The sequence below is a fragment of the Engraulis encrasicolus genome, chromosome 4 (genome assembly GCF_034702125.1).
Source record: "Engraulis encrasicolus isolate BLACKSEA-1 chromosome 4, IST_EnEncr_1.0, whole genome shotgun sequence".
Lineage (NCBI taxonomy): Eukaryota > Metazoa > Chordata > Actinopteri > Clupeiformes > Engraulidae > Engraulis > Engraulis encrasicolus.
The window spans coordinates 8,983,276-9,008,412 of NC_085860.1; the positions used below are offsets into that span (position 1 = coordinate 8,983,276).

General features: G+C 40.8%; 4 protein-coding genes across 6 annotated transcripts in view; 3 read left to right on the plus strand and 1 right to left on the minus strand.

Moving 5' to 3' along the window:
• Positions 1-4,736, plus strand: part of nfat5a (nuclear factor of activated T cells 5a) — a 34,867-nt gene extending 30,131 nt beyond the window's left edge. For all 3 annotated transcript variants that reach the window (XM_063196634.1, XM_063196635.1, XM_063196636.1), the window contains exon 13: positions 521-4,736. In XM_063196634.1, coding sequence (XP_063052704.1) covers positions 521-756 — 236 coding nt within the window. In that variant the 3' untranslated portion in view covers positions 757-4,736. The remainder of the gene's footprint in view (positions 1-520) is intronic.
• Positions 4,737-11,750: 7,014 nt separating this feature from the next.
• On the plus strand, positions 11,751-18,236 carry hprt1l (hypoxanthine phosphoribosyltransferase 1, like). The gene is made up of 9 exons (XM_063196641.1): positions 11,751-11,922; positions 12,424-12,530; positions 13,008-13,191; positions 13,465-13,530; positions 13,629-13,646; positions 13,735-13,817; positions 16,321-16,367; positions 17,339-17,415; positions 17,564-18,236. The coding sequence occupies exons 1-9, from the start codon at positions 11,905-11,907 to the stop codon at positions 17,609-17,611; spliced, it is 648 nt and encodes a 215-aa protein (XP_063052711.1). The 5' UTR covers positions 11,751-11,904; the 3' UTR covers positions 17,612-18,236.
• A 740-nt stretch (positions 18,237-18,976) lies between these two features.
• On the minus strand, positions 18,977-20,272 carry LOC134447262 (dynein light chain roadblock-type 2). Its single transcript, XM_063196642.1, has 4 exons — positions 20,157-20,272; positions 19,770-19,845; positions 19,429-19,596; positions 18,977-19,334 (listed from the first exon to the last, which is right to left on the minus strand). Exons 1-4 carry the CDS (start codon positions 20,157-20,159, stop codon positions 19,291-19,293), a joined length of 291 nt encoding a protein of 96 aa, XP_063052712.1. The 5' UTR covers positions 20,160-20,272; the 3' UTR covers positions 18,977-19,290.
• A 187-nt stretch (positions 20,273-20,459) lies between these two features.
• wwox (WW domain containing oxidoreductase) overlaps positions 20,460-25,137 on the plus strand; it is a 348,328-nt gene continuing 343,650 nt past the window's right edge. The window contains exons 1-2 of the mRNA XM_063196638.1: positions 20,460-20,746; positions 21,181-21,245. Of these exons, the coding sequence (XP_063052708.1) occupies positions 20,640-20,746; positions 21,181-21,245 (172 nt within the window). The 5' untranslated portion in view covers positions 20,460-20,639. The remainder of the gene's footprint in view (positions 20,747-21,180; positions 21,246-25,137) is intronic.

Here is a 25,137-nt window from a genome sequence, read left to right on the forward strand (position 1 = left end):
TAAAGTGTTACAGTCAGATAACATTAGAAAGAAACATGATTTGAACAGAAATTACAACTTTGCATCAGTGGAGAGGCAGGCTGGATCACTGAATGTATTGGTTGTCCAACTGTTTGCCATAATGGTAGAACATTAGACTACAGTTGACCCCGCCCCCTTTTTCACAGCAGTCCTGGCAGCCATTATTTGTAGGTAGACCAGAGCAATGTAAATTAATGGAGAAGGTGGCTCCATCAACCTGACTGAACTGATTTTAAAATGTATTTTTTTTTTGTAAGTGGGCATTTAGCCTGACATTTCAAATCTGGCTCTCGATTAATGTGTCACTTCATATTCACACAGTTTTAGGCCATTTTTGACAGAGGTGGGCGTGTTCTCCATTGATTTGCATTGACTGAAGAGCACAGGTCTACCAATGGAAGATGGAGGCTGCACATGCTGTTTTCCTGTCCTCCAGATTATTGTTATTTTCTTATTTCATAAACGTCTTTTTTTTTATTGCACGTTACCTCCCCTGCAGACTGCAGTCAACTGTTGAACACCCAGGGCCCGCCTCTGACCAACCCACTGGTGTCACTGGGCCATCCGGGGGGTCCCATGCCCGTCCAGGTGCAGGTGCAGGGCCAGAACCAGCTGGCGAGCAGCGCCCAGATCCAGAACCTCCTAGAGCAGACGGGCGGCCTGAGCGACACGCAGAACATGGTGAAGATCGACGACATCCTGGAGACGCTACAGGAGCAGGAGAAGAACTTCTAGGCCCCGACGCAACGTCTGAAGGGGAGGAGGCAGGGAGGCGCAAAGGAGGTGCCAGGGACTGGTGGAGGTGGGGGAGGTGTCCAGTGAAGGTGTACAATACATGGCCTCTGTTCAAGAGTGAGAGCCGCTCACTGCCACTGAGAGGCGCTCGTGTAAATCTATTAGTTTCACGTCAGTAACTGTGGAGCTGGAGAGTGAGAGTGTGTCTGTGTGCGTAGAAGAGGGGGTGGTTGTCATGTGATTCACAAGCCGTTGGAGGTCTGGTAATGCGGTCTGACCAGGGGGTGGGGGTGGGAATTGCCTAGTAGGGCCTGTCAGCATATCACATGGGGAGGAGGGGTGTTATACTACACCCAGGCCCATGTCTCATCTCAGCACTTTGTTTTCCACTGCCTCTTCTTCCTTCTCGTTTTCTACTACTACGTCTTGTTTATCTTTCTCTTCTTCTTTTTGTTTTTTTTCCTTCTTCCTCATCCTCTTCTACTTTTACTGTGATCTTATTAATGCAACTCATTCTTTCTCCTTCTCGTGTTTCTCTTTCTCTCTATTTAACTTTTCTTCCGTTTTTATTAAGAATAGGTTTTATTTTATTTTTTTCTGTGGTCCATTTTACAGAAAGCAGCTCATCGTTATCAACTTGTACTCTTATTATTAAGTGTATTTTTTTAAACCATGGTAATCTTTAGCACTTTAGGGGCCTGTGTATGTGTGTTGGCTCCAGGGGCTCTAGCCGAGCACATTACGCCCCTCTGCCTCACAAACGGGCCCATGCTCTGTGTTGTGTTTCCAAGTCACTTGTAAAAGCTTTCTAGAGCTGTGTGTGTTTTTTGTTTGTTTTTATACCAAAACTAGTATCAGTTTCCATACGTAACTCTTGCATGTCCAACGTTTTCATACTCATCTTCTCAAAATGTTTTGTAAGTCTTTTTAATATTGTGTGTGTGTGACTGTGTGTTGAAGTGAGAACAAATGCACTTGCACATTTGTTAACGTGTGTGTGGGTGAGGAGTGTGTGTGTCGCACTCCTTCGCATCAGTGTGGGTTGTCTGCAAGAGGAGGCTAGCTGCCCTAAGCGTAGCCACTGTGTAATAGGTTATATCTGAAGGCGTAGGTACATAGCTTCTCATTCATTCCAGTCAAGACGTTAGGCCACACTGCTTTTCTGTGTGCATCTGTAGGAGTCGACTCGTCAGTTCAGTGCCCTTTCCGTCTATTTGTGCACATACACAAACTACGTCAAAGATACTATGCGTACAATGTATGCATAGTCTATCAGCGTGTGTTTGTTTTTTTTTAAATAGAAGGATATACAGCATATTGCTATTTGTAAGTATTTAACAAAGAGCTTGTTGTGTGTTTTTTGTAGTGGTAGTTAAAACAATGCCGTAGATGTTCATCTGGCATGTGGCTGTTTGTGTGTGTCAGAAACATACAGCTTTTATAGTGAGAACTCATTCTGAGTGCGCCTCATAGAATGAACTCTATATTTGTTTGTTTTCGGTTTTCTAAGACATCGGCAGCCATTACTGATCTACCTAAAGGTGCTACGTGTAGTAACTATGGACACTTGTTGTGATGTTTACATTTGCAGTCATATCAGTAAGTTATAGTGGTTTTTCTGTTATATAGTAAAAGATGAACATGTGACGGCCCCCGTGAGACTGGGTGTCTCTCAATATCTCTGGACCTCCTTAGACTGAGGGCCTCTTGTCCAGGTTTCCTGAAGTTAGTGCCACATCTTTGGGCTCCATCTATGGGACCTCCAGAACCTATGGGCCGTCAAGTCCAACAGTGCTAGAAAAAGACTTTAAAAAGTGACTTGCCTGTGTATGTCTGTCTGTCTGTCTGTGAGTGTATATGTACATTTTTGTGTGTGTCTCTCCAACTTGTCTATCATTGTGTACATATGTGTGTGTTTACAGTTCTCATGCAGAATCATGACCATGATATTACTTACTTTTTTTAATAACATGCATTTTACAAGCCTTTTTCCAAAAAAAGAGAAAGGAAAGTAACTGACTTTGGTGACAAGTCCAATTCAGGCTTTCTTGTCATTTCCATTTATCTTCCCCTTGTTTTTCACATTCATCAACCTGACTTTGAGACGAGACAAAAAAATGGTCAAGCTGGTTGTTGCTTCTGTTCATGATTTTTACACACTTATCATTCTCTCCCTGACTACTCTACATTCCCTCACTCAAGTGTGAGGGGCAACATGCAGTATTTTTTTTTTCATAAAAGGTGAAACGATGAAATGTACCGTGTACATTTGAACCAAATAGACATAATGTAACAATGGCGTACACAGTCAACCAGAAGGTATCGGCCAGGTGGGGTTATATGATACCCGTGCAGGATAGAAAGAAATAGTTGACGGTTTGTGCTCGGCTCAACTTGAGCCGCCGCCGTTTTTTTGTATGTTACAAAGACAGTGGATGTGGCCGTCGGCATCACTGTGCACACAAACTGTGATTGTTGTCCTTTCGTAGAGCTCCTCCTTGCACCCGGTGGGATTACTGCTACTCACCGAGGTGTGTTTACTGCGAAGCACATTGGGCTCTGGGACAGCACGCAAGCCATAGAAACAAGCAACCACAACACACCAACCAACCAACCAACCAACAAACCAACAAACTAACACACCATCAACCAATCCTTACAAAACAAACACAAAACGACAACAAGGAAAAAAAGAAACAAAAGCCTCTCTGGTTGTCTGAGTTTTAGAGAATGTGCTTGATTACCTCACGGTGTAGGAGAGATCAAATTGACACTACATCTAACTCTGGACCAACCATGATTTTACACTCTATTTGTATAAGATGTTAATGGCAGCAGATCGTAAAAAAACCCTTTGTGTTATAAAAAAAGTCGAAATCCTTTTAAAATTCTGTTGTTTCACCATATAATGTTAACTAGTTTGATGTTTTTTGATGCTTTTCGGTTATTTTGAAAGTCGTCTTTGCATTTTAACAAGAAGAAGAAGAAAAAACACTTTCATACCATTGTAACATTTGTCAAGTTGAAATCATGTTTTATCACTTGGTATAAACTTCTTTGTTTGTTTCTTGAAGTATTTTGTGCCTTCGCAAGCCTTGCCCTCATACTTTTTATGAAGCTTTTGTATATACTAGATATTCAAGACATTAGATTTTGTCGTTGAACTTGCAAGAAGAGGGGAAGAAAAAAAAACAAGAGTTCAAAAAATAAGAAACATTAACATTTTAGTGTGAGTTTTGTTCTCTTGATGTTACTGACCCATTTGGACTAGGCGTAGTGACTGACTGAAGAGTACGAGACCATTTCCTGAAACTGCTATGCAGCTCGGCCGACAGTGGGAGGGGGTGGGCAAAAGGAGGGGGTGTGGGATGTCAGATCTGTATTTACAGTAGTTGCCTTGGCGAGATTTCTTGTCACAAGGGAAAAGAAAGGGAATGGAGGAGGTAGAAGCGTCGATGCTCTGAAATTTGCGAGAAGCTGGTGAAGTTGTCTAGTGTTTTTTTTGTTTGTTTGTTTGTTTTGGTGATGTGGGCAGTATGGTTTGTGGAGTCTGTTAACGGTTTTGACTTTGAAGTTCAAATTTAAGTACAACTCTGCCCTGCCACCGTGTGTGCGTGTGTGTGTGTGTGTGTGTGCGTGCGTGCGTGCGTGCGTGCATGCGTGCGTGCGTGCGAGTGAGTGAGAGTGTACCAGAGAGAGGACATGTCACATTTATTTGATTGATATGAATTTGTCCATAGTTTTGGACACTATAAAGGCAAAGGTTTACGTGTGTGTGGGTGGGTGTGTGTGTGTGTGTTAGTGTTATATTTTTATTTTTTGTGTGTGTTAACCATCATGTGAACAACCATGTGAACTAATTATTAAATTTTACATATAAATATACATGTATTTTGCTTTAATATGAACATTTGTATACTCCTGCAATTATATTTCTGTAAACTATGCTGCTATCTCTATGAATAAAGATAGATCTCACATTTCCTTTCTCTTTCTTCAGACTGTGCATTCCCTAAAATACTAAGTTTGAATTGCAGACAAGACGCTGGTGATTGGTCAAAGGCAATTAAGACAGTTGTCGATATATGAAAATGGAGGGGCTAGCTTGCTTGCCTCAGGCACAAGTGTCTGCAAAGGATCAAGACTTACAGTAAATCTATGCAATTATTGGGTTGCTCACTATCGACCTTTTTCCTTTCACTTTGTAATTAGTCCATTCAGTCCATTCAGTATGTGATGGTATAATCTTCTTAGAAACTGGCTTAAATGTTGCACTTTGTTCCTTATATTATATTGACTCTTTATTTTTAATTAGTTGATGATGAGGCTGCGCAGAAGCAAGAAATGCTCCGTCTATGGCTGTGTACCAGACGGTAGTGTGTGTAGCTCTGCTCCGCCAGGAGGCACCGAAGCTACACACACATTTAGTCCATGGGCCGAAGCAGAAGTTGGTATCACCTGAGGTGGCAAAGTCTATCAATGTTTTTTGTGATCCTCCATGTCTGAGGAACATTATTTGGTATGATAGCCCTCTGGAAGTGGTAGCTTTCTTATATTTTTACTTACTTTTATAATGATATCCAGTACATTTCGCAATACATGCCTATATATAGATGTAGGTGTATGCAAGTGCCTGTGATGATGGAATATGTTTTTACTGATGTTATATCACATGTGGACACCTTAGGGATTTTACAAATATACAGTTTTAATGGATAATTTACTTTCCTAGGAATTATATAGGCCAAAATGTATCCGTCGTACACTTTTTCAGCAATATAATGCAAGGTTAGATTGATGCAGAAGCCTGTAGGAGGGTGGGTCAAATCCCAATATTTGCTACATCATATCTGGAGGGTGTGGGCTTTCAGAAAATATATGGTTTTGCTGGATTCATATAAATTACACACCTATTTAGGCCCAAAACCCATAACTCTCCAATGGATTTCAATGGAAATCAATGCATTTCAATGTAATGCAAAGCACATTACATAGCTGAGGTATAGAGGAATGTAGGAAGTTGGTAGATGTCTCAATGCACATAATATCACATCTAGAGTGTATAGACCTAAGAAAATAAATAGATTGGATAGCTTAATACAAATTACACAGTTATTTTAGACCCACAAATCATGGCCGTCCATTCAAAAGCAATACATTTCACAATATGCAAAGTACTTTACAGAACTAAGTATGGATAGAGGAAGTTGGGAGACCCCAGGGGTTAGGTTGGATCCCAAATGTTGTTATATCATATCTGGAGAGTGTGTGCTGTCAGGAAATACATGGGTTTGATCGTCTAATTTAAGTTATGCTGCTATTTTAGGCCCAGCACTCATAACTGTCCAATGGATTTGAATGAAAACAAATGCATTTCAATGTAATGTAACGTATACATTACAGAACTGTGTTGTAGAGGAATGTAGGAAATTGGAAGTTGTCCCAATGCATATTTCTAGAGTCTGTAGATCTTTAGAAAGTAGGCTATATGGACTAGATCAGTTATTCTCAAACCTTGGGCAGCCCTGAATGTATTCCAAATAGGCCTGTTTTATTTCAAAGTAATGCATTACAGAACTAAGGTAAGGAACCTATGTAAGTTGAAAGATCTGTCAATGCACATTATATCACTAGACCTAGACTAGACTAACCAGCTATTTTGGACTCAAAACTCATCTAGCCATCCAAAGAAAATCAAATCAAACTAGGCTATATTGCAGAACTAAGGTACAGTAGGTCTATAGTGTAACATAGAAAACTGGAAGATATTTCAATGGTCCTCATATTACATTCGGTCTATCCTAATAGACCTAGGTTACCAGAATTGCAATTGCACACGGAATCTCAGGTTTGATGATTCATCAAGGAGAGTAAATATGTTTAAGGGAACGTATCGGTACAGTAGGCCTATGTGTGCCTTACATCGATTGTTGCCTTTGAGTCAAATAGTGGACGTAAGCACACAAACTGAATGGAAATCTTTGACTGCATGTGAATTGTGAAGTGTGTTGTGTGAAGTGGTCCATATATGGGGCGTAGAGTAGGTGGGTTCCTGATCTCTGAGGAAAAGGATACGTATGAACATCTGCCAGTTAAACACAATCTCCTCACTACCTATTATCAGTGTTATTTCACAAAGGATGGCCAATCATGCACATTGATACTGTGCAAAGGCTGGCATGTCTGGGTAGGTGTATTTACACACAACAGCATGAGCTGACACCACATCCAGACAGCAAAGCTAAAAAAGAGCCCCCATGTGATCTTCCTGGCTCTTGCTCATGTCTTTGGCTCTATGCCCCATGAGCTACTCTGAGTAATGTTCCCCCCTTGAAGTCCCCATTTGAACAGAAAGAGGACTTTCAGCTTATCAAGATGTGGCTTGAAGTTTCAAGATGCCCATTACCAATCTCACCACTCGCAGTGCACCAAGGCATGATTAGTAATCATTAATTACAGATGACACTGAACTCAGATACTGCCTTGTGAGTCCAGATATCAGTGGTGAGGGAAAAGGCATCACTTGTGGTTACTTAGTGCAAGTGGAGACCTGCAATGGGAATGAGGCAGCATCGCATCAGCTCTTAAGAAGGCTGGAGATATTGGTGTTTCCTTTAGTTTCCTCTTCATACAGTCATGTACTTTGGAGATTGCCTCCACTGCCCTCAGCCAGATAGCTCATTATTTAGCACATTGTGCCATGGAAAGGTACATCGCCGGAAAAATGTAAGTATGTGTGACGGAGGTCATCTTGCACCTGTTCACCCCCCTCGGGGATCGAACGTGCGACCTCGTCAACTACAACGATTCGGCAATGGGAGACACAGTACGATACCGCTGGGCCAAGAGACTAGTCTCTCGGCCCAACGGCACGAGACTGTATGAGGCTATCGGAGGGAGGTTTACCAACGTTCCACGCCAACTCTGTGCTAGTTAGCCTCCGTTACACTCTCCCCCTTAAACCTCACTCCCATCCGGGTCACGGCACCACTGTGACGGAGGTCATCTTGCACCTGTTCACCCCCCTCGGGGATCGAACGTGCGACCTCGTCAACTACAACGATTCGGCAATGGGAGACACAGTACGATACCGCTGGGCCAAGAGACTAGTCTCTCGGCCCAACGGCACGAGACTGTATGAGGCTATCGGAGGGAGGTTTACCAACGTTCCACGCCAACTCTGTGCTAGTTAGCCTCCGTTACATATGCACCATACCTAATCACAAGTGAGATGTCTTTCAGATCTAAACGATTATGTAGAACTAAAGGCAGTATGGGAGTTCCAGGCTACTGAAGAGGTTGGATGCAGAAGGTTTGTGACAATATACATGTATCACCAAAATGTATGAGGGATGTGGAAAGCAAGGGTCACAGCCATCAAAAGCATGATCAACCTGTAGCTGCCTGGTCAGGGTTTACAGTTAAGTTCAAAGACACCCTCATGAGCCATAGTAACTGAGCCAGAGGCCCTTTGTGTCATATGTTATAAAATCAACTCACCACTGATACATTGAAACTGTTCATGAAACTTTCCCCCATCATTCTCAAATGTGTTGCCCCAGCAACCAGCAAACATCAACAATGCTGAGTGGATGGGGGAAAAGCCACAGGACCCAACAAATGGCGAACAGCTCCTAAATTCAACTTGTCATTTATCATTCACCATGCTTTCTCTACAGATAGTGCACACACAATGATCTTAACACGGAATATCTTTTTTAAAAAGGATAATTCACACACAGTAGAGTTTGTTAAAACATCATAGGTCTAAATTCCATTTTATGTGGGAAGGGTTCTGAATAAATTAAGTGGCACTATTTGCATTATTTCATTGAACATTGTCATTAAATTCTCATTTCTGTGAGTGAGCTGACAATTGTAAGATTCTTCTTTTGCAAATGCCATTTTGGGAGTTACGTATCCCCTTGACCTCTTGCCTTGTCCTAAATAATCTTGTTTTCAAACACTTGAGTGTCCACCTCCTGTAGATGTTGAGCCATTTTTGCAACCGAGACATTGGTCTCTCTCAAGATCTAATATACTTGTATAGCCATTAAATAGTACTTTCTAAAAATGAGGGTTTTTGGACTTGCTCAAACTTTTTCCATAACTGCAAGTATATATTAAAAGGAGACTTGGCAACATTTTTCACTTCATGGGTGACCCAATACTTCCAGTGCTTGAGGGCCAACAAAACAAAATTGGAAAAAAAAATCTCATGTACCGAAGTAGGCGTGATCCTTTTTGTATCAACTGATAGCACTCTAGCCCATTTTAGGATATCTTGGGCATCTTAGCATGCTTCTCCAGCACATCGCTTTAATAAATTACAACTATAGGCTAAATGTGTCCTGTCCCACTAACTGAAAAAACATTATTTAACATAACATATATAGACTTTCTAAAGATCCTCTGGATATGATATTATTTGTTTTGAAACATCTCCCAACTTCCTACATTCCTCTACCTTAGTTCTGCGGTGTACTTGCAGAACTTGCATTTGGAATGCATTTCAATGGTCAGCAGCTAAAGTATCTGAATAATGTGTATTAATCAATCTAATCTATATATTTTCCAAAGGTTCATAATGTGTATAGAAACATCTCCCAACTTCCTCTATCCGTACTTAAGTTCTGTAAAGTACTTTGCATACTTTGAAATGCATTGATTTTTAATGGACTGCCTTGAATTGTGGGTCTAAAATAACTGTGTAATTAGTATTAAGCTATCCAATCTATTTATTTCCTTAGATCTATACACTCTAGATGTGATATAATGTGCATTGAGACATCTCCCAACTTCCTACATTCCTCTATACCTTAGTTATGTAATGTGCTTTGCATTACATTGAAATGCATTGATCGCCATTGAAATCCATTGGAGAGTTATGGGTTTTGGGCCTAGATAGGTGTGTAATTTATATTAAACTAGCAAAACCATATATTTTCTGAAAGCTCACACCCTCCAGATATGATGTAGCAAGTATTGGGATTTGACCCAGCCTCCTACAGGCTTCTGCATCAATCTAACCTTGCATTATATTGCTGGAAAAGCGTACGGCGGATACATTTTGACCTATGTAATTCATAGGAAAGTACATTATCCATCAAAACGGCATATTTTTAAAATTCCTGTGTCTACGTGTGATATCAATAAAAACATATTCCATCATCACAGACACTTGCATACACCTACATCTATATATAGGCATGTATTGCGAAATGTAATGTGTATCATTATAAAAGTAAGTAAAAATATAAGAAAGCTACCACTTCCAGAGGGCTATCATACCAAATAATGTCCCTCAGGCATGGAGGATTACAAAAAACATTGATAGACTTTGCCACCTCAGGTGATACCAATATGTGGAAATTTGGGTCCTGGCTCATGCGCTAATTCCGTCTGGTGTGAACCAGGCTACTTTCACCCATGTCCTGACTGCTATTTATCCCTTCTATCACTAGGGGCAGAGTTCCTGTGATCAAGGCACACAGTAGTCAAACTCTCTCCATTCACAGAGCATGTCCCCACATACACTGATTAATTGTGTGGCTGCTTTTAATCTGTCAGGGAAGTGAAGAGATGTGAGTGTCTGGGAAATGACCCCATGACCTTGGCCTTGGAGGCCACCATCCTCTACCAATTTAGCCCCTGCGGCAACCCTAACAAATGCCTCATTCACTCATTCCCTCAAAGCTAATGAACAACGTGCCTCCCATTTCTCGGATTGTGTGTTTATTAATGAGACATACTGTGCAGTTGGTTAAAAAAAAGTGGGTTATGAAATTATTATCCTTGCTGCCTGTTGACAAAAAAATGGTGGCTTGGCAGTGGGGGAAAATGGTAAACTTGTTTTGCAGAATGCATTAATGGCAATGTTTTGCTGGGATACTCCCTGGTGAGCAGAAAATACTTAATTTGACTGGGATGTCTAACAAGAAGGAATCTACTTCGTGGAACTGTACTGTACTTGACAACTGTAGAACTGTTAAAAAAAAATACAACTAGGACTCGGCCTACACACAAGGACAGCTGAAGATAAAACTATAATGCACTAAAAAAAAGACAGCCTTTCCTTACAACTACAGTCTGTCACTGAGTTTTATTGGATGCAATTGAGTGACGAATGCAAAGAGGACTGTAGACACAAGACACTTCAAAAGGCATGCAATCAGTCACGTATAAGAGGGACTGTCTGTAATTGAGCTGACAATTTCATTTAAAAAAAAAAACTTGCCTGCCTCAAGATATAAGGCCTTGTCTTCTACGCAAATGTGTTATGGTAAAGTCCAAAGTGGAGTTCAAATGCAGTTAATCTGTCTGAATCTCTCTCTCTCACACACACACACGGGTCCAAGACGTCCAACATGTCCTTCGGTGCAATGGATACTTTTGCTTACTGTAAATGCAAAAAATATATATTTTTTTGAAAAACTTTTTTTGACTTGGCTTTCATGCATTCACTTTTCAAAAAATGGTTTTGAAATTTCATGTTTTTCACAGTTACAGTAAGCAAAAGCATCTGTTGGCACTTAAGGACAGTGTCATGTGTTGGACGTCTTTGACCCACACACACACACACACACACACACACACACAGGAATATTTATTTACAAGATTGAAAATGTGAACTGACAGAGAGGCCATGGTGCATGATTGGGACCATAGAAAACATTGGGAAGGACTGGTGATCACATGGTTTGTTGCAGTTGTCCATGTTGCAGCAGTCACAAGAGTAGTCAATGTAATTTATTAAATTGCCTGCTGTCTGAATGAGACATGTTTGGATGGATTGTGGCGTAGGCCTACCATTATGATAAATTGCATAGTCTTAAACATGACAATTGTGTGATTTACAATGGGGGTATTTTCAGTTTATGGGGCAATGAGAATCAAGGACCGACAAAAGCGCAATAGTAGGCTATCCTAGAGCCTTGTCAAAGCACAGGTTGGAGCGTCTAAATCAGATTATTAGGTAAACTGGATTTGTGACGTAGGGGTTTAAAACTGCAGGGAGCATCGTACAGTCTTGGCCACGCTAAGTAATCAGTCGCTGCTCGGAGGCGTAACAAGACTGGTGTGTTCTGACGGGTATGAATCCACAAACAGTATCGTAGTTTTACAGTTGAAGGGCGAGCTCCAGCAAGGATGGCGTCCTTTCTACAGGTAAGATCCCGCGTTTTAAACCGTAGGTCACTGATGTGTTGTAGCCTTTTGGTCGGCAGTGACTCTCAATAGCTGTAGTCAGTCAATCCTAATTTGAGTGGTTACAACGGGGCTAATAATACTTTGTCAAGGTTAATAAGGCGCGGTTCTTTCACAAGGAATTTCATTGCTGGATATTACCCGTGGCTTGATGCGTATTGAAGGACGCTACATTTTACCTAGAACTAGAGGTGCCTGGAAGCAACTTGAGTGGCAACATGTAACATAAGGCTAAGGCTGCAATGCACCAACGCGCAATGATGGGACTACTTGATCTGTTATTTTGTAGCAGGACACATTACAGTCACTAGCGCCTTTAATAATTTTCCTTCATAGGCTACACCATTGTTTAACGCTAAGGAACTTCAAGCTCATGGCATTATAAAGGCTGCACTTGTCTATGATAAACGTGAGTTGGTATAGGTTGCCAGTGCCACGCTGATTTGTTATTCTTCGTTGCAGATATCTGACGATGAAAAGGGACACGAACTGGGTCTCTTTTGTATCCCCAAACACTACGAGGGGGATTTAGACCATGTCCTCATTCCCCACGGTCTCATCATGGATAGGTAGTGTATCCTACTCACTCTTGACATTTTGGTACCTGGTGGAATTCAACCGTGCGTGTGTGGTGGGATATGCGTCACCAAAGCTGCTGGAGCATATGCAGTTTTTCTGGTTGACTCATTCTCACTTCTGAAATATCTGTAGGCTAATACAATGTTCACAAAAGATGGGGATGTCTGGCTTTTGGTTAAAGTTGAGAAAGTTAATCAATGTAAAGTATCTATAGGCTACTATGCCCTTGCGCAAGATTGGGTTAAGAGATTTAGGTTCAACCTGACATTCACATAAAACCCAGATCCCTATTTTTGTCAACAGAGTATACACTAAGCACAGGGAGCAAATCACATTTGCCTGGATCAGTGACTTTGTTTACTCTGTAAATTGAAGGTGAAGTCATGCTTTGCCTACGCCAACTTTGCATTTGTTGCCATCCTGTCAAAATGTCCACATTTGCATACTTCTGTGTTTTTGCCCTATAGGACTGAACGCTTGGCCCGAGATATCATGCGAGACATGGGAGGACATCATATAGTTGCTCTGTGCGTGCTCAAAGGTGGTTATAAATTCTTTGCTGACCTCCTAGATTACATCAAGGCACTTAATCAGAACTGCGATAAGTCAGTACCGTTGACTGTGGATTTCATTAGACTTAAGAGCTACTCAGTGAGTGCCCCATCTACATTTCTATATCTTTTCCCTTTTTTTGTTGAAATACAGTAGGGTCTGTCGTAGTGGAAGTGTTTTTACTTTGTTGCCCAATGGTTGCTGTAATGTTGCATCCAGATGTGTAAGCCAACACAGATTATTAGTGATGGCCAAAGCACTTAGTCTAGTGAGTGATGTGCAATAATCCATACTTTAACATACCAGCACAAAAAAAATGGTAGCAGTAGTGTGAGTCTCATTTTTTGTGTGTGCATTAAATGCTCCTAACAGAACGACCAGTCAACCAACAAAGTCAAAGTTATTGGTGGCGATGAGCTGTCTGCCCTGACGGGGAAAGTGAGTAATTTGTGGAGAACTGGTTCAGTGTCTTACATTTATCAATTCTTCCACTTTTTAACCTATTGTTGAATCTTACTATGTTTTTTTCCCCTCAGAATGTGCTGATAGTTGAGGTAAGACTTCTAGGTCGATGGATTTTTTCTACTGCCAAACTCAATGAATCAGATGTGTTACAGTCACTGTTGTACTGTATCCTTGCAGGACATTGTGGAAACGGGCAGAACCATGGAAACGCTCCTCGCACTGCTGAAGGAGTACAAGCCTAAGATGGTCAAAGTGGTCAGGTATGACCCATCCTGCTGATCAGCAACTTGCCAGCACTATTTACACACTTATTCCATCAGCAAGGGTACTGATTAGGCACATTTCTCCTGATGTTAGCAGGCCCATATTATCAGGCAATAGGGCTGTAACGATACCCTCAACTCACTCAATCTTTCACCTATGGTTCGATACGCTGCACATTTTTTTTAATGCATCTTTTTTTATCTTTATTTTATTTTTTCACAAAAAAACTATACATTATGATTTATAGAGGTTACAAGTCACTACTAAATATTGAAAACTGAGTATTAAAAATAATAATGAGGAGGATCTTAAACTTGAAAGCACCATCACTTCATGTCATGTGCTTGTTTTCTGCACTGACGGGTAACAGAACAGAAAGCGTATCACAATATCGTATATAGTATATACTGCCTTCTTGCATCGCGATACAGTATCGTGACTGTGTATCACGGTTTCTCGGTTCGATACAATCGTTTCAGCCCTATCAGGCAGGCAGTGATTTTTTTAAGTGTAATTACTGTATTTTGGCTTTTGCACTTGGTATGAGGCTTGACTTGTAGGCTCGCATGCAAACACTAACTGCATACAGCAAAATAAGAGCAGGGGAATTTACCCACTGCGAGTGACCTGGTCACATGACTAGGATCCCTATAGACGGGATGGAGATGGAATTAAAAGCGAGAGTGGTTACTGCTGAGGGCAAATGAGACTGAGCAGAGAGAGCATTAATGGTTAAACATCTACCATCCCCCCCTCCCCATGGCTGTCTGTCTCCCATCATCTGCACTAAGTTTAGACGTGATGGTGGCACGGTTGCGGCCTGGCCTCAGAGAGAGGGAAGCCATTAGACTTGATGAGCAGGCAGGCAGGCAGGCTACTAAGTCACACTCCGGCACCAGGCCAGCTTCTTGTCTTCTGCTTTCTCTGACACCGTCATACACACTATGGATGCCAGTCCGGAGAGTTTGGCACTCACTCAATGTGCTGAGCGACTGTATACAGTGCTGTTGGTGGGCTGAGAGCGCTGAATGCGCAAAGTGAATGTGATTTTGGCCAGCTTTTTAGCTGCAGTGGCCCACTTAATTTAGTAAATGACTCTGCTGGAACGCTTTGCTAGAAGGCATTATCAAGAAGGGTGGTTTTTCCAGAACCACTTGACATTTTGTTGGTACAGTGACTGTATTACATCATAATGGTCAGTTAGCCTTGTTGTGTAGAGATTCAGGTAATGCGCTCTCTGTCTCTCGGATGTTTGTAATGGACAATGGCATTTTTTTCATAAAGCATTATCCCAAAGGTATTGGAAGCTGTTTAGGGCTGCGTTTGCCAAAAAAACTTAAGTAGTACTTAAGCCTAAGTAGTACTTAAGTATGACGGACCACCTAGGCAATATATCAGAATAGGTCTCACATCATTATTAAAGTTTATACATAAACTATTTTACCTAGCACATACACTTTGCACAAGCATTTTAATGGCATGAACGAGAAAAAAAATATTGTATGTGGGCCTATAAAATTATTGTATGCATAAACTTTCAGTGGTCTGCTATATTGCCTAGGTGGCTCCTCATACTTAAGTACTACTTAGGCTTAAGTACTACTTAGGAGTTTTTGGGAAACGCAGCCCTGGTCCCCAAGTAGTTAAATATTTATGTGTTTCACGTTGTTATGCGAGCTGATTAATTTCATTAATTTATAAAATAGATTGGTATAGATAGAGTAACCCAATTCATTCCAATTCAGAGAGTTAGGCCTATATCCATCTTATAAAAAGTTTAATGATGCACTGTGTAATATTTGTAGTGGTTCATTTCCAGAATTCATGCTGCCCATTCACAAACAAATACCACCATCAAATTCATTATTCAAATTCACTAATCAAAAGAATTCATTATGACTGAGAAAATTGTACTTTTCACACATGAAAAGTGGGATCTTCTCCATGGTCCTCCATTTTGATTTTCCATTTTTAGCTGCAAAACTTAACTTTACTTTGGTCATACTAGTAAATATTGGTTTATTATAGTAAATATTCATGCAGTGTGAAGAAAAAGGAGTTGCACACAGGAGCTTGATGCTGTTGTTCAGTGAAACTGTATTAAAAGCTGAAAATAAAGAGAAGCCAAAACAAAAAGTGGGATGCAAACGTTTCGGGTCTAACCCATCTTCAGTGTTCCCGGTTCCTTTTTCTTCACACTGCATTTTTGGTTTGGAATTACGCACAGAGCGAAACTTCTCAAGAACTCTCTCTACCTTCACAGTAAATATTCATGAAAAGATAGGCAATAGGCAGCAGCAATGTTTCAATGTGCATCATAGTTGCAATACCTACTCTGACCACCGTCCTACAGAGTGCACTTAAATGAAGAAGCACTTAAAATGACAGTTGATCCAGAGATGATTTGTTTGACTTTATTTAGCTAAATAAGAAGACAAACAGATAGTGGTACTCAGACCCAGACTAATGCTGTTTGTTCCGTCTGTCTGTCTGTTCTAGTCTGCTTGTGAAGAGAACACCGAGGAGCTCCGGATACAGACCCGACTGTGAGTGAGCTCTTCTCCATTCCTATAATGTCCTAAAGAGACTTAGGAGCAATTTTCATTTAAAAAACCCCCCCCCAGAGCTCCCTCTGCTTATTCAATTTTATACTCGATAAGTCTTTCTGAACAGAGTTGAGTATGGCGAAGCATTAGAGGGGGAGTTGCCTGTGTGACACATCCACTCCTGGTAGTTATGCAATGCTTTTAAGGGGGTGGAATCGGTTAATCTTTTTAAGTAGATCCCAGGCACACAGCTGCCATTTGCTTCCGGCTCTCAGTCGGTCAGGTTGTGACTGAAAGATAAACCTGACGTACGCAGAGAGATCTAAACCAGGCTCTCCATGGCAACACCAGTGCCAAGACCTAGTGCCCGCAATGCAACCACAACCACCACCACATTTGTTTGACTTGTCTCCATGAGTACAAGTCAATGTTGCTCCTCCAGTCCTGTCCCACGGCCTCATGTCTCGTTGTCGGCCCTCCTCCGGTGGTGGAAAGGAACGATATGGTTTTCCCAGCAGCTCAGAGCGCTCCTTTGTGGATTCTCCCCATTCAATATTCTGAGTGTAAATGGGAATTAACTCATTTCTGAGTTGCGTTTTTGTGAGATATTGAATAAAAATTGTATGGAGATGTTATTGAGGATGCCATAAGGCTGGAGGAAGCATTAGAGGAGGGAGAATGAGAACTGGCATAAATGTGGCCTGCGATATCCGGCCCACTGGGCTTGCTCCATCAGACAGACTGCAAATTAGTAAATGAGTGGGGCTGCCTCCATTAAGAGATTGGAAACATTTCATTATGTGAATGCATAAAAAGAATTTATTTTGGGCTTTTATATGTTTTACCACTAGTCTGACTGGTATGAGGTTAACTGTTGGAATCAAGTGTGGGTTTGTTTGGTGTAATTGAATATCTGGTTTGCTATAGTGCATTGGACCTTTGTGCCAAGATTTTTTTCTTCTTTTTAACAGATTTTGGGTTTGAAGTCCCTGATAAATTCCTCGTGGGATATGCATTAGATTACAACGAATACTTCAGAGATCTCAGCGTAAGTTGCTTTATGTATTTACTTGACAGTGATCCGATTCATAGACTTTGAAGTATTACATTTACAGTAGACCTCAGTGCTTGTACTTTTTTACAAAAAATCTTGCAAATGCCTGCTAATTTGTGGCTTGTTTTGTGTCCACATGCAGCACATCTGTGTCATCACTGAGCATGCAAAAGAAAAATACAAAATGTGAGAGGAGCAAGCTGGGCAGGCTCACGCCACTGTGAATGAGTTTCTTGTGTTAACTGCGTTGAAATTCAAATTTATTTTTATACATTTACTCTAAGAACACATTGAATGTGATTTTTTCCCCCCTCAAGATGTTTTGGTAAGACAGAGGTTACAAACGGCCAAGGGGAGAGTTGAGAAAAGCAATTATGGAATCATGTTAATCATGAAATATATTATTTTAATAGCATTAATTGTAAATATAACAAGAGTATGAGTTCTATCATTCTATTCTATTTATCTCAATATTGGAGGCCTTGGGTATACTTGAAGGCATTTTTATGTTCTGTTTTATGTTCTGTAATACCAAACAACCTCAGGCGATAATCCTTGAGAGAAGAAAAAAAATGTTTTAACTCTGAGTCCATTCTTATTTGTCCTTAATCCTGAAGTTTTTTGTTACTCTCAACACGAGAGATTAGACTGTAACTTGTAACAATGATTATGTATTTATTGTTTTATTATTTGTTAGTTGTGGTAAGACCTGCATTGTGATAACACTGGATCCTACGTGCTGGTCTGTTCTTTGTCTTTTCATGGTGGACTCATGAAGCAATAACAATGATTAAAAAAATCCAAGGAAAACATTATTCCTGTCTCTGTAACATCATTATGCATCACTGTAATGCACTCTTAACATGATTTTGCACAGGGATGGTGGGGACAAAAGCTCTGCTGCTTGGTGTTACTGTTGAGAGGATCTGTGTGCTTACTTAAATCCACTAGGTGGGGCTAAAAACACATGCCTTGAATGACCTAATCCAAATGGATTTCTACAAACTCAAAAGTCTCAAGAAGGCTGCAAAAGTATTGAATGCCAAGGGCAGATCACGGGTAATAATGGCATTGATCAAATACAAGCAACCCCAGTGTACATTCTGAATGGTACTGCAGTGTCCGCTTGTAGTCATCTCGAGGCCACTACACAATGCATGTTAAGAGAAGGGGATCCTAGTTTTCACACAACGTGACAGTTATGCATTCTTGGGAGAGTTTTACGGACTCATTTTCAGCTCATACTAGACAGACATGGGGGAACAACACAGATGACACTATTCCTGCGGCGCTCTGCCAATTTAATTGCCTTTAACCTCTGCATGTACATGTCACAGTAGCCTACTTGCAGTGATTATTCAACACGTAGAGTCGAATTTAGCACTCTGATGGTACTACTTCCTTAGTATATTGAATTAACACTGCAACATTAACTGTACAGCAGGCATACGGTAGGCCTACCATGTGCCTTAATTGAGTGCAATACAAGCAATTTTGGTGATGTCTTTTATCATGCCATTATCTTCAATCCTTTACAAACAACAAACATAAAGGGTACATTTTCAAGTGTTTATTCGTTAATGTGAAAATGCACAAGAGAAGACGACACTAAGGAATGTAGGCTATTTAGTTTCACTAAACACAGAAGATTAGTTGGACAGGTTATAATGGACAAACCGGGGTGGTTGTTTTACAAATGGACATCACACGTACAGTTGCTCTGTAGGCCTAAGGCATAGCTGGAAGGCATTCCAAAATGTGGACCATGAAAGTCACAGGTGGCGTTTGCACTTACATAAGGCCAAAACAATAAAGAAAGGTAATGATGGTCCGTGGACTGAAATTCTTCATGTCTCCAAGACGGTGATCTTATTCACTTGGATTCTGAATCACTATTAACAGATACTCTTTGTCTGAAAACAAGAGATATGGGGGTGTCAGTCAGACAATTCTGCATTGATTGATTTACAAACAATTTGAGTAATGTTTTCCTGTGGTTATTTTTACCTGGAGCGACCATAATCTCGTGCTTCTTGGATCTGATCCTGAGAAATGTCAAGTCATTCTGCGGATCGATGTCTCTCACTGTACTTCTCGCCTTAATGGTCAGCTGGTGCAGAAGACCTGCATATTGCACTGTGGTTGAGTTGTCAAGGGTGGTTCTGATAGGAATACCTTCAGACAAACATGAGACATGCAGAGTTAGCACTAACACCATTCAAGTCCAGTAGGCTACAATTTACAGCAGCTTTGGCCCAGCAACCCTCGCGGTAATCTATTTTAGGTTGACCACAAGCAATATAAACAAAGTATGTAACGACTAATGCACAATGTTTTCGTATACTTACCCTCAGCATTTACAACTATTGTTCCAATTACCCCTTTGTGCGTCTGAATTCTCTTCAGTGTCTCCTCTACTTCTGCCTATGAATATGAATGAAAGACAAAAACGAGCAACATTATGTTACTTGGCTATACAATTGATTACTTCACCAACATCTACTGTACAGAACAAGATTGCAGCAGCGTTGAGGATAATATGCCCCTTATCTGGCGTTAGCTAATGCTAAAATCAGTTGGTGACAAGGTAAATTGGACCTAGGCTAGCCGGTCGTAAATTACAATGATACTGTAACGTCAATACCAAATAAAACTTGCCAAACAATCGCGCTATCCTTAGAAGTTATGTAGACACATCAACTATTATAAATAGCGACAGTCTAACGGCATTGTACCATTTTCCCAAGTGGATCAGCTGCTTGCTTGATGCTGGCGTTGTGGTTGCTATGTGGAAACGGAAGTCCTTTGCCGAATTTTCTCCGATGGGGAAATTTCGAAATGACACCGCAGCTCACTGCTGTGTTGTTATTAGTGCATTTATAATAATAATAATAATAATAATACTCTAGAGTTAATAGAAAATATATACTCATACATGCATGCTACGTTATATACCAAACAAGTCATACAATTGAAATTATAATGTTAAAAAATAACGCTTGCTCACCTTTTCCAAACTACATATCCCAACAAGCACAGCGAGTGTCGTCACAATATTATTGCGGAAGTGCAGTTGCTGGATTAGTGCAACGTGAATATTGTGAATTATTCTGTGCACCCATTGCTTTCAGGTTTTGGGTTTGTTTTTGACTAGTAACGAGTCACCGTTACTGTCTTAAGATATTTAAGTTCTTGATCCCTTATCGCCTGTCTACATTATGTCTGCTATGACATTAGCAGGAATGGATGACACTGACAGTGAAGACGAGCTGCCGCCTGGCTGGGAAGAAAGGTCTACAAAAGATGGATGGGTGTACTATGCAAAGTAAGCAAACTTAAGCTCCATAATACTTGCGTGTTGTTTAGACGCAGTGTACTGGTGTGCTTTATTGCATCAGTTGCATGCTTAGTGTATTGCTGAGATCAGGAAAGTCAAGAAAGAGTAGCCTATGCAGTTCAGAGTTTGTTCATTGCAGTCTTGAGTGAGTTTGCTATGGAGACTCTGGTAGTTCACCCTCTGAGTATTGCAAATTGGAACTGTATTCTACTACTACAGAGGTAGTCCAGTGACCTGTCTGTTTATAATCGAACACTAATCTTCACTAAACAGATGGCAATGTGTCATGTACAGTAACAGGTGTACCAATACGTCTGATTTCAATACACCATGATTGCCACCCCTGGCAGGAGTTCATATCAGTTTTGAGCCTTCAATTTACACCTCATTGGTTTTGATTTATTTGTTCTTTCTTGTTGCAGTCATGAGGAGATGAAGACACAGTGGGAGCACCCTAAGACAGGAAAGAAAAAACGCTGTGCTGGAGGTTTGACTCATTTAAATTTTGAACTGGGCTAACAGAGCATTAAAAATCCCAGAACAATAACAACGTAATGGTATATTGCATAATGTACATCAGTGTTACTCAAACTTTTTCAGGCCGAGGACCACTTTGTCACCAAAAAAATGTTCAGGGACCACCTATCACGTGAATTGACAGTTGACGGATGCTAATTTGACAGTGCTAAGCTCAATGCAGATCATTTACCTTTGATTCACATTGCAAGCCTGTCTTATTGTGGTGAAAAAAGGCTTCTGCTATGTTAAGCTTTGTTATGATGTTACAAATATAGCATATAGCCCTTCTTGGAAAAAGTAGAAATCCCCTCGCGGACCACCTGAGCTCTGTCATGGACCACCTGTGGTCCCCGGACCACACTTTGAGAATCACTGATGTACACACATTTATGGACTTGCATTAGGATATCAATACAATATGATAATTGATCAGCCTTGTCAATAATGGAGTGCCAGAGCTGAGGGTCTCAGTCCTTATTCTACTTGAATTATCTTTTGCATTTGACATGGCGAACCACAACATACTTTACTATATACTCTCAAACATGGGCATCATGGGTACAGCCCACTCCTGGTTCAAATCAAAGAACGCAGATTCTAGATTGGATAAGAAGTATCACTCCTTTGAAAATGCATTGGCCGTGACGGTGTAGTAAGGGGGCGTAGCCTGCGGACATGGTGCGCATGGTCAGTGGATGCAGCGCCATGATGATGGATAAAAATTGTACTCTGTAAACTCTGCAAAATCAGTCGAAAGAGGATATCCGGTTGTCAGTTTTCAGTTTGTGGCCAAATAAGCTGCAGCTGTCTGTCAGTTGTCCTTAATTATTCCCCGCAATTAATGCTGACCAACATTCACCTGTTCCACACTCCCCTGCTCGAGTGGCATTGCACTTGGCATTGAACTATGCCTCCTATGGGGTACCTAAGTCTCTGCCCCTTCCGGGCAGCTCATGGGGCTTTAAAAGCCAAAACTTTTGACTGGGCTTCAATAGACTGATCAAAGCAGGACAAGCACAGTTGGGCGAGTGGAGATCACAGAGCTGCTGTATTTCTGTCTGAGCTGATGCTCTCTGGGCTTGTGCCTTGTGGGTCATTTCACGTGAAATCAGACGCTTTGGGACCCGACCGATCCGGATTTCAATCATACTTGGTGTGCCTTTTTAGGAGCAAGGTAGCACCCCAGAACTGCATTGGTTTGAATCTGACACTAATATTAAGGGAGAAACAGACTAGGAAAGGTTCACATTTTAGGGTAGGACACTATACATTCAGCCTTGAATATATCAGTCAGTGTTAGTCACAAAAAGATGCCTGTGGTATTGTTTGAAAGCTCTTTTCTGGCTCTACATATTACACAATCAGCTTGGAATACAACAACTCTCAGAATATGAATTTGAAATATGAAAATTTAAAAATGAATATCTAAAAAAACTATATTTTAAAATGGCCAGTTCCTTGTCCAAACGTAGCCGGCAATGTCATTAGCAACACCTCAAATGCTGGTGTTCGGTTCTTTATTCATTTCAGAGAGAATTTGACTCACAAATATGGCATCATACAGACCACTTACTAATAATATGGTAATACCATAGTAGCATCACATGACAAAACAAAAACAAAACAAAAATGGACAGTTTCCATGGTCACAGGTTTCAGAAACTAAGGCAGATGTCCATTTATACACACCAAATGATGATATGTGAATGTTTGAACATTCCTTCTCTGTGTACCTGTGTCATCTTCCCTTTACCGTACTTTAAAGAGATAATCAATGGCTACACTCTCATTTTGTACTCTACCAGTGCATTTGAAGCAGCAGCTGTGTCTTTTGTAGATAATGTATAAGTACGTCCCGTTGCAGTTAGGTTCCACTACCAGAAGCACATCCTGATGATCCATGACAAGTCTATCTGGTCTGAAGGGAAAAGTGAAGGATGGAGATGGTCCATGAGGATGCAGGAATTTCAGTTTCACCACTCCAGTGTTCAGCATACATTCCTCAACACATGCTAGCCACCAGTTGCCATCATATACAGCTACATCATACCCCTTTGATGCTTGAAAATGTAACACATTCCTTTACTGAGCTCACTCTTTCAACTCCTTCTCTGAATGCGGAAAATGGCCTAATGTCCATTGACAATGGGCAGAAGCTGTGTAGTTTTTGAGTACCTGGAATAGTTCTTGCAGATTCAAACCTCTTCAACAGGTTCTCAGCTTCATGATGGTGCATCTCTCTCAAGAACATCCATTGCCAGTTTGCCACAACAGAGATGTACCATCATGAAGCTGAGAACCTGTTGAAAAGGTTGGAATCTGCAAGAACTATTCCAGGTACTCAAAAACTACACAGCTTCTGCCCATTGTCAATGGACAGTGGAAGTTAGGCCATTTTTAGCATTCAGAGAAGGCAGAGTTGAAAGAGTGAGCTCAGTAAAGGAATGTGTTACATTTTCAAGCATCAAAGGGTATGTTGTAGCTGTATATGATGGCAAACTGGTGGCTAGCATGTGTTGAGGAATGTATGCCGAGCACTGGAGAGGTAAAACTGAACTTCCTGCATCCTCATGGACCATCTCCATCCTTCACTTTTCCCTTCAGACCAGATAGACTTGTCATGGATCATCAGGATGTGCTTCTGGTAGTGGAACCTGTAACTGCAACGGGACGTACTTATACATTATCTACAAAAGACACAGCTGATGCTTCAAATGCACTGGTAGAGTACAAAATGAGAGTGTAGCCATTGATTATCTCTTTAAAGTACGGTAAAGGGAAGATGACACAGGTACACAGAGAAGGAATGTTCAAACATTCACGTATCATCATTTGGTGTGTATAAATGGACATCTGCCTTAGTTTCTGAAACCTGGGACCATGGAAACTGACCATTTTTATTTTGTTTTTGTTTTGTCATGTGATGCTACTATGGTATTACCATATTATTAGTAAGTGGTCTGTATGATGCCATATTTGTGAGTCAAATTCTCTCTGAAATGAATAAAGAACCGAACACCAGCATTTGAGGTGTTGCTAATGACATTGCCGGCTACGTTTGGACAAGGAACTGGCCATTTTAAAATATAGTTTTTTTAGATATTCAATTTTTAATTTTTCAATTTATCATAATTCATATTCTGAGAGTTGTTGTATTCCAAGCTGATTGTGTAATATCAGGGTATATACACCAATTTGAAGTCAAATTTACTACCATTTAATACCTTTTTTCACTACCTTTAGATCATTTTTACAACCATCACGGCACTTCATTGCGAGTCTTAACAAGACATTTTTTTGCAAAAAGACGCCCGAAAGGAAGCAGTGTGGCGGGACGGTACCATGCTCCGGGTATCTCAGTCATGGAGGAGAATGAGGGAGAGCACTGGTTAATTACTCCACCCACCAAACAGGCGGGTCGGGAGTCAAAACAACACCTTTTGGGCTAAAAGTCTCACCTAACTTCTTAATTTTTAATCACAATGCTTCAACTAAGAAAAAATAATGGCTCATTTTTCAAAAATAATACATTTTAAGCAAATTTACAACTTTTAAGGCCATTAAATTTTGCCTTTTGAATTTATCAACTTTTAATACTTTTTACAACCCCGCGGACACCCTGAATATGTAAAGCCAGAAAAGAGCTTTCAAATAACACCACAGGCATCTTTTTGTGACTAACACTGACTGATATGTTCAAGGCTGAATGTATAGTGTCCTACCCTCACATGTGAACCTTTCCTAGTCTGTTTCTCCCTTAATATTAGTGTCAGATTCAAACCAATGCAGTTCTGGGGTGCTACCTTGCTACTAAAAAGGCACACCAAGTATGATTGAAATCCGGGTCGGTCGGGTCCCAA

Excerpts from the sequence above, each read along its gene's own strand:
- hprt1l (XM_063196641.1), top strand. Across the intron at positions 12,531-13,007 it reads CACGGTCTCATCATGGATAG|GACTGAACGCTTGGCCCGAG; the intron begins GTAGTGTATCCT and ends TTTGCCCTATAG. Across the intron at positions 16,368-17,338 it reads CTCCGGATACAGACCCGACT|ATTTTGGGTTTGAAGTCCCT; the intron begins GTGAGTGAGCTC and ends TCTTTTTAACAG.
- LOC134447262 (XM_063196642.1), bottom strand. Across the intron at positions 19,597-19,769 it reads AATAGTTGTAAATGCTGAGG|GTATTCCTATCAGAACCACC; the intron begins GTAAGTATACGA and ends GTTTGTCTGAAG. Across the intron at positions 19,335-19,428 it reads CGAGATTATGGTCGCTCCAG|ACAAAGAGTATCTGTTAATA; the intron begins GTAAAAATAACC and ends TCTTGTTTTCAG.